Source organism: Eurypyga helias, unplaced genomic scaffold (assembly GCF_000690775.1).
Source record: "Eurypyga helias isolate BGI_N326 unplaced genomic scaffold, ASM69077v1 scaffold16135, whole genome shotgun sequence".
In the NCBI taxonomy this organism is placed as follows: domain Eukaryota; kingdom Metazoa; phylum Chordata; class Aves; order Eurypygiformes; family Eurypygidae; genus Eurypyga; species Eurypyga helias.
Genome location: NW_010251041.1, coordinates 111,697 through 121,345, shown reverse-complemented (window position 1 = coordinate 121,345; position 9,649 = coordinate 111,697). Strand labels below are relative to the sequence as shown.

The window sequence follows — 9,649 nt, the reverse complement described above, 5'->3', positions numbered from 1 at the left end:
GAAAGCAGGGCCTTAGATTAGGTTAGCCAGGTCCATGCAAAGCCAAGTCTTGAATACTTGGATTTGAACATGATATAGCATGAATAATATTACAAGTAGAGTCATCATTGCTTTAGTGAAGTCACACAAGAAATTAGAAAAAAAAACCAAAACACTCCAAAGAGGCCATGACTCAACTGGCCCTATAGGAAAAACAAACCTGGAAAGCAGAGAAGTATTTGGGTGCTCATTCCACTTCAGATCCTAATAAGACAGCGTATACATCCTGGAAACTACATTTACAGATTTCATAGAGCAAAGTCTAAGATTGAAAGTAATTTCTCTCTTTTCTTTTTTTTTTTTTTTTCCATGGTGATGTTATTACCACTTGTATTTCTGCTGGCAGGAAGGTATTGCCTACAGCTGCAAACTAATACTTTCTGGGTCATCAGAACTGTGACAGACACAGCGCTCTCCACAGTTCCTTCAGCCCTAAGAAAACTATGTTAAAGTATTAACATGCTGTCAAAAGTTGTTCGCTGCCCCTTCTTTGCCAGTTCTTCCTTCTTTTTAAACATATCATTTCACAAACATTTACTTTCATAAATATGTAGCAGACCAGAGCTTAATGGGAATGGATTTGAGCGAGTACACACTGGAGGAAAAGCTATCTAAAAGAACTGGGAACCTATAAGGTTGGGGTAGCTGATGGGGTAGTTATTTTGCTGCGGTGGTAAAGCAGCATCTTGCAATGCAGGTCTTGTAATTTTGAGCTCTATATACAGAAGTGCCACAGAGAAAAGCAGGAAGACAATCTCAGCCCATTATAACTTTCTTTGGATATTTAAAACTAGTCCTGGAAAAAAAACCCCAAACATATAACAGGCTGTAGGGCTGTACCAGATTTGCACCAGTCTGGAGCATTGGACCTGGGACACTTCCCTCCCTCCCTTCACCCATTTTCAGAACCGAAGGAAACTCGCTTTTTCATTTTCTCCCAGGTTAAAATCATACCAATTGCCTTTCATTTTAATGAGGAGTGTAGATGTCTCAAGCATTTCACTAGGTTTCTCATAATTTGTCATATTTAATGGCTGACGGCTATGCAAGAGCTCATTATTTTGGGGATCCTGGTGAGAAAGACTGTTGTTTTGAACCATTTTTCTGGCTGTTTATACAAATTTCACACAGGAAAGTTGTAGTAAGCTGATAAACACTTTCTTATATATTACAAAGGGTCTGATCAAGAAGAATATGTATCTTTACATCCTACATATTGCTTACACAAAAGGTGGAAGCAGTTAAAAAGGTGACACTTCCCATGTTTATTTACACCTGCATTCTTGTCTACACAAATGGTGGAAATCATTTTCCAAATCCCAGTATTTCTCAGCTGTTTACCTCACTTCTTTCCTCTTCTTAATAAAACTGTGGAACCATGAGCAGTGTCCTATTTCACTTTCTAATTACTTCTAGTAAAAGTGTTTCTTTCATGACCACCACCATATTACCAAGCCCTGGAAAGGCTCAGTAATCCTTGTTTCTGTGGTGTATCACAGAGAGACCTTAGATGGTGTGGAACAAAGCTTTGAATGCATGGAAACTTCAGGAGGACGTTGCTATTTGGAATTAGGATGGTATGCAATGAAGTCCTGAGTGAAAATGCTTAATTTGCTGATGTGAGTCAGTGGAAGGTCCTCACCAACCCTCACCCCTTTGCGTTTCTTCCTTGCTTTAGCACCGGTTGGCATCTTCCCTCTCCTGTTCCCCATAGGAGATTAAAATCACAAGGATTTACAGATTCACAGAGTGGTGGGGGTTGGAAGGGACCTCTAGAGATCATACAGTCCAACCCCCCTGCCCGAGCAGGATCCCCTAGAGTAGATCACAGGCTTTCTTCAGCAGCCAGCCTACAGGGTCCTTCACCCTACAGACACACACGGCTTTCGTGCTTTCGCCAGCCTACAGGGTCCTTCACCCTACGGACCCACACGGCTTTCATTTAAGGGCCTGACACTGGGATTACTGACACTGCCAGTTTCTCTGTGGAACATCCTGGCTCTGCTGGTAATTTTCTTAAAGGTCAAAGCAAGACGCCTCTGAATAAAGCAGTGCCTTCTCCCTGTTTGCACCCTGGTGACTACAAGAGCAGCCCCACTGATTTCAGGCACGGGAAAGCAGGTGCAGCAGTAACATCAAGGTGTAAAGGGATGGCACAGACCAGGTTTTGTACCTTGTCCAGCCCATGAGACAGCACGCAGCTTTTCACCTCCCTCGTTTTTTCCATTTGCACACAGGGAAGATGAAGGTTCAGATAAATATTAGGAAGGAGCTTATGTTCATATTCTGACCCGTAGATCAAAAAGGCCACAGAACAGCATGATTACAATTAAATGTAGCCCAAGGTCACAGGATACACGGGGGTTCGGTTTTAACCTTAGTGCTTTTGGTAAAAGCCAGAGTCACTCACTGACATTCTTCCCATCCACACTCCCTTCCTGGAGAGTCAATAAACTCAGCTGTGGTTATTCAAGTGCACTGTAAAATAGCTGCTACAGCCCAGTGCAGCAGAAGTTATACCACTCTGGGCATGAAGCAATCCCCACAGTACCTTTCCTTTCCCCGAGAGCAATGTTGCAAAGAAAATTGTATGTTTGCAAAATCCTTGGAGATGTTTGAAACAAATGTGTTAAGGATTTGCAAACCATTTACCTGGAACCGTTACTTATAAAGGCCTGGGCTTATTATTACAGCTTCCTAAATAAAAGCTGAAAACCGTAATTTTTTAATCGCAAGCAGCACAATCCCAAGCACTGCGCAGCCACCTCCTTCTTCATCTTACACCTTGAAATTCAGCCCTTATACAAAGAAAATCCTAATTCTTTTCAGGTGCCAAGTGTTTGTATGTTGCTCTGGGAAAAGAAATAAATTACAGTTGTAAATGGTTAAAAATGGAGATTTAATGCGGAAAACTCAGGCAGAGTTTTCTCTAACATCTGACGAGCAGCGTGCATCGCTAGCATGACAAATATATTCATGGTAGTCCTGGAACTGAGAATGCTTGGGTTGTGCTCTGACTCACCGTGCCTTTGCAGAAGCAAGGATTACTATTATCTGCTCACATAAAATCATTGTGGTGGGTCTGTTCCATCTTGAACTGCTGCTCCACCAGACTGAGGTTTATGGAAATTACTTACCTGCCTCATCACTTGAATTATGAAGCTGGAGAGAAACCGTAGTGTGATAGCTGCCAGACTGCTTATCGTCATCTTTCCTTGTTGTTACCATGTTAGTAGGTCCTCTGGGTATATCCACAAATGCTGGAAGTTCAGAGACAAAGACACTTTGCCAAGGGTATTTACTACCAAAACAGCCTTTGCTTGTTTTCTTTCTATTAATTACATGATTTTCTGTTAAGTCTGCACTCAAGTTTAATCTGAGTGGAGTCTTGTTTTCTCCTAGAAGCTTTGTTTGAAATATCTCCTCTATGGACTCTCCATTAGCTATGCCATCTACTCCATCTGCTGTTAATCTAGACGAACTGCAATTTATATTGAAGGACAACACTGATCTGAGAATTTTTTGGCATTTAATTCGAGGTTGGTCAAGGCACACATTGAGAGACTTGTCTAAGTAATAGATGGTATTTGGACACTGCTGAGAAACCTGAAGGTGGACACATGAGATGAACGAAGGTGGTACTCTCTCTCTCCCATCACCACCTTGAAGACCAGCACCATTCTCCTTGTTTCCAAGGTCAAAAAGCCACTTTTGTGCCTCTTCACATAATTGTGAGCAAGATTCAGAAGTCTTTAATGGAGAGGCATTTTGGTTTGTGTGGCCTGGAGGAAGCCGGCGACGAAGGGCAGCAGGGACTTTGCTCGAGGCGGGGGACACGGCGTTGGGCTCTTGCACAGCCCCAGCTCCACGTGCTGGGTCTCTGGAGCACACAGCAACACGCCTGGCTGTAATAGTTATGGAGGCAAACCCTTTCTGCTGTTTTTGACGCTCTTTTTCCTCTGTGATGGGAGAGTCCAACGGAGACATGGTGTCATCTAAAGATGTCTGAATTTCTAATTTACTGGGAAGTACAGTAAACGCTCTATTGATGTTGACCGAACGACAGTTAGCCGAAGATTGCTTAGTGTGACAAGCACTGGGCTGGGGGGTCATGGATTGCATAGGCAAAGCAGACCAATTTTCATTGGATTTATTCTCATCAATCATCTGTGAAATGACTCCCAGTGAAATCAATTTTGTATTTTGCAATGACAGAGATTCCTGCAAATGAAAAGTTTCAAATTATCAACATACTCTATCATAATATATGTAACCGTTTCTCATCTACCATCTATCACACAAGACAGTTCTGTTCAGGATTTCTTGTTAACTTTCTAGTCGTTCTAACTTTTTTGTCGTTTAAAAACACACACACTCAAAATTGTCTGTGAGACTTCAATGAAAACCTTACCATTCTGGTGCAAAAAAATCTAAAATACCTGTACTCTACACTATGATTTTCAATATTTAACTCATTGTCACAGTTGGGGTTTGAGGCTGCCTATGTTTGTTTAAAAACGGACAAGTCAAAGGCCAGTTTCAGACTCTCAACTGCTCTGTCACCATGGTCTGCTGGAGTTTAAAATGCATTTATACATATTATGGATCATTAGTCTGAAGGCTTATGCGTGACGTCACTTTCTGCAGAGAATCCATGGGTACCGGGTCATGACTTCTCTACAACTTCACCAGTTACACTCCATGATCCCTCCCACAAGTGTGATAAAATTTCCTAAAAGGGCTCCAGGTACTATTTTAGCTCATTGGTTCCCTCTTATCATTACCTGGAGGCATCTATCAATGATGTAAAATCACATATGTCTAAGATTCATTGACAGTGGCCCAGATTAATTTTTCCAACTACAACAGTAAACATCTATCTTGATAGACCGTACGTTACTTCTCTCGATGTGACAAAGGAGGTGCTTTTACATTAAAGCCATCTGGTAAAGAGTAAACCTGAGTTTAAAATCTCCTGCTATTATTATCCACACGGCTGGTCACATAAGTCACACGCAATAAAGCAGCTGGCCTAATCTCATTGCTGCTGTAAATTGGCTGATTAGATTGCTCCTGCCCTGTGTTCCTAGATCTCCCAATCCTAATAGAAGAAAACCCTGCTGAATTGGCATGCAAAATCTGAGGATTAGCTTCATAATGAAAGCTCATCCAAGTTCACTCGAGGTTTAGGTGGCATTTGGTAGCTGTACTGCTCCTGCTTGTTATGAACTCATCTCAGTCATCGCAGGGCATCTAAACCTGATAATCAACGCCAGCACTTGAAAAGTGTTTCACAAAAACAGAGTATTCTTCTTCCCCAAGGAAGACTATGTGAGTGTCAGAATTGTGACCTCCTGGTCATCCTTCTCAGGGCTTGGGTGCCAGAGCCGGGACACTGCACCAAAGCCCATGGGGAAAACCATTCCTCTGCTCCTGTCCTCCATGCGTGGAAAAAACCACAGAAATCAGGCCCCTTTGTAACTCTTGGGATGGCTGATTTGGGAACCCAAACAGGTAGAAGTAGTTCAAGAGTTTATTAATGAGGTAAAACGCCAAGTAAATTTTATCAACTCTTGAAACCAGCTGCCTGTGGTTCTGAAAATTCAATAATTTCACAGCCCCAGGGAAAGCATTTTCTTTCTTCTTTGTTTGTTCCATGGTTTGTAACAACATTTGCCTCGTTTTCTGCACTGCATTTACCTCTACCTACAGGTTTAAGACCTTTGCATGCCCTCCAAAGCTCTCAACTTCTCCAAGATTTCTACAGGGCAACAAAGAAGAATGTTCCTTGAAATACTTTCTTTTGGTAGCCTCTCTCATGCTCCAGTGGTGAATTTGACATTTATTTCTTTCGTTAAGGGCTGCACAGATGGAGACATCTTGCAAGAGTCCAACTGCATGTCAGAATTACTCCTGATTAGTTTCAAATTCATGCACCAATTTTTTAAATAAACTGTTTTTCCTTTTTCTGCTTGAGTATATGTATTATTCCCTCCTCCCAACCTGTGGCAAAGAAATGGATCTTTAAGGTTTAACCATCTGATCCTATGCTCATTGGGAGCTTTCAGGCTTCACTGTGTCTCGTGAGAAAACACACCCTTACACGAAGTAATTGTGGTGAGCTGAAAACCTCAGGCTTTATCTTGAGAACATCTGAGACAGAGCGGAGGGATATCTGGGATACCACTTGAGTTAGTCTCCCAGTGTGTTTTAAGCAACTTCTTTCCCTGCACAAAACATGCAATTTTTTTCCCCTCACCGAGAGCACATAGGATCACAACATTTAGCCATCGTTTTGTTTGACTTTGCTGCTGCCTAAGCTAAGCCTAGCGAAACAAAGCCAAGTCCAAATACCCCGCTCAGCAATCAGCGATTGTTTTTTAAACCTGAAGGCATTCTGCTGACTGCTATCTGAACATAATTTATTTATTTTACCTTGGTAGAGCTTGGTTTTCTCTCCGCAGCACGCTCACGCTGGGGGCCTGTGCCTGTCCTCTGACCGTTGGTACCCCATTGTCTCTGGGTCGCTCCTGGGGAGAACAACGCGGAGGGAGTAACATTATTTTCAGCGTCCAGGAGGAGATGAGTTAGCAAACGTGGTTTTGAAGGGAGTGCAAGCAGGAAGGAATGAGCTACTGTAAATTATCCGATTGCCCTGGGATCTGGTTATCGCCAGGATCCTATTTCCCAGGAGAGGCACTTGAAACACCCCTGGGATGCTGTTGCACAGATGCGTTTGTGGACAGTCTCACAATGTGTTCAGGGCTGGTCCAAAGCTTGAGTAGCTTTGCTTTTGATTTCCACAGCTTTGGGCATGAGCGTGGAGGAATTGGGGAAGATGGGAAATGCGGATTTCAACAAATGCCACTTTTGTGTAGTCTGCAGAACTGGGAGCACAGATGAGCACATTAATGGGCTGGGTGCTGTGAGTCGGACTTCATTTGAACTGCATCACCTTCACATTTAAAGAACTGGAGTAACTTTAAATCACAGCCACAAGTTATATTACATCATAACTTTTCTTGTTCAGACATAACTATTGCATCACTACATCAGCCTCTGATTTTGTCACCTTTTGTTTTCTGTGAGTGCTTGCCTGTCTGCAGCTTTTTAGACAGAGCTAATTTCCATGTAACACGGAGCCTGGCCTATTGCAGTGATGCATTTCATCTGCTGTCAACAGTTGTGCCAGAAATGACATCACTTTCTATTCTGTAATAAAGATCCAAAGCTAGTTTTCAAAAATTATTTGGACTGAAAACTCTTGACATCACTGGGTGTTGCTTTATAGCAACAAATCATACCACTGGTAATACCTTTTGTGATTTTTTTCTTTTCACTTAGTAAAAAACTACCAACTGCTTTGGCAGGCTAAGGAGAATTTCAGTTTACATGAAACATTATATTAACAAAGGACTATAAATCAGTCTCAATTTAAGAAGTGTTCATTAAAGCATTTCCACCTTCATGGCTTCATCTCCTTGGCTGCAGCTTGGAAAGAGGGGGAAGGTATCAGGTCTATGCCCTAATGAGAGATCTCCTTGAGTCCCACCACGGAACAGCAACCATAAAACAACAACAGGATACTTGATGAACCATCAGCTTTAATAAAATATGCTAAGGTATACTTTAATACTTGACTTGCATAACTGTAAGATGCCAATGCCACTGTGTATATTCATAGCTGGCATGAAAAAAAAGAGGTTTGCTTTTGTCATTGAGCAAAAGAAGGTCCTAAGGACCAGAGAAAACAGCTGGACTCATTAGCCACAGTATGGGGAGAAAAAGAAAATCCAGAAAATAGCCAGAGCAGAGGGGCCACTACACTTTTTTGGCAAAGACATAATGCCCGGTTGCAATCAGTGAAAATGAACCTGATGGATCACGGTAACTGCTGGCACAAAGCAAGGGCGAGATGCCCTGGGAGCCTGCTCCTCGCTCTGTTGTGGTACACAGGGAGAGGGAGGTGCTGCGCTTCCAGTGAAGGACAAAATCCACTTGTGTCCACAAGCCACTAGGTTGGAAAAGACCTTAGAGATCATCCAGTCCAACCGTATCTGTCCACCACTAAACCATATCTCTCAGCACCTCATCCACCCGTCTCTTAAACACATCCAGGGATGGTGACTCCACCACCTCCCTGGGCAGCCTGTTCCAGTGCGTGATAACCCTTTCGGTGAAGAACTTCTTCCTTACATCCAATCTAAACCTCCCCTGGTGCAGCTTGAGTCCATTCCCCCATTGAGTGGGGTAGGAGTAACTGCTGGGTGAGTCTTGTGGAAAGGTTATTTTCAGTGTATTGATAGTCTGGTGAGTTACATATTAGTATCTTCATGATGAAGAACTGCTACATAAGCTGTCTTATTTACTTTTTAAACCAACTAAATAGGAAGTAACTTGCAGAGAAGGATAAAGAAGAAATTCTTGGATTAAATTAAGGCAAGACCTCAAAAAAAAAATCTAAAAGAGTGACAAAAAGCACCATAGGTAAACTGACAAATTCCACTAAATTATCAATATTTTCCTCAAACACTTGCCACAGTTGTCTGGGATCGAGCTGGAAAGCTACAACAGGAGAACATCAACTTAGGAATGTCAACCAGTGTGCAAGGAAATCCAGAGGGCTGGCCAGAGATAAATCGGATCCAGACAGGCACGTTTTGCCAGATGGCCTTTTTGAGTTTCATTCAAACGTACTTTCAGCACAAGAGACAGACTGAGTACTACGGGGTCAAGCAAGAACAAGTTGTCCAAGTCCACACACTAGATCACAGATAATATTAAAGTTATTCTTATCAAAGTAACCTCCTGTGATTAGCAATAATCTGTAGGTAAGACCTTCCAGTTTCACACAGATCCCTTGGAATAGATTAATTAATACTTCCTTGTTTAACTTCAAAAAGTAACTGTTTCTGGAGCAGGAGAGAGAGGACAAAGTGAGGTGGGAAAAAGAGGTGGAAATATTCGTTTTCTTTGCTAAATCATCCAGACCAGAGTTTTGCATTGCATTTTGTACCATATCCCATGCAATGACATGCTTGTATTACTATGGGAATCCTATCATTGGAAAACACTCAAACTTTTGGCAAATCATTTAATCTAGTTGCCGAAATAGATTAAATAGCATCGATGGCAAAAGCTCTGGTATTTTTCATGATATTATTAAATCTATTCTTGGAAGCTTCACATTCGTTAATTCATGTCAACAGAACAAGCAAAAAATCTCCAAACCTTTTAAAAAAGGTTGAATCTGTGTCTGAAATGAAGACACTTCAGGAAGTACAAGGGTTTAGCTGAGATGTGCCACATACAGTGTTTCGTATAAATTCTCATTGCTGACAAAACAGATTGGTCTGTAACTCTTGTTACACAACGAAATGCAAAGTTCAGTTTTTCCCTGGTGCGAAAGCATGAAAGAAATGGCATTTCAAGTACTTTCCATCTCTGTGGGGAGTATGAGAAACTTTGTTCTGAGTTGAAATCCTGAGGGTTTGTTTAACCTCCCGAGACCTTCCCATCCCACCGTGACCCACCTCTCCAGCTTACAAACAGGAGAGGCAATGAGGAACAGAGGAGCAGTTGCTGGCCTATGAACTTTACCCTATTACAT

The 9,649-nt window shown here is 42.1% G+C and overlaps 1 protein-coding gene across 1 annotated transcript in view; it reads right to left on the bottom strand.

Moving 5' to 3' along the window:
• Window positions 1-9,649, bottom strand: part of LOC104509825 (chromosome unknown open reading frame, human C10orf90) — a 67,567-nt gene that overhangs the window by 28,261 nt on the left and 29,657 nt on the right. The window contains exons 2-3 of the mRNA XM_010151888.1: window positions 6,475-6,569; window positions 3,177-4,260 (exon numbers count right to left, since the gene is read on the bottom strand). Coding sequence (XP_010150190.1) covers window positions 3,177-4,260; window positions 6,475-6,569 — 1,179 coding nt within the window. The remainder of the gene's footprint in view (window positions 1-3,176; window positions 4,261-6,474; window positions 6,570-9,649) is intronic.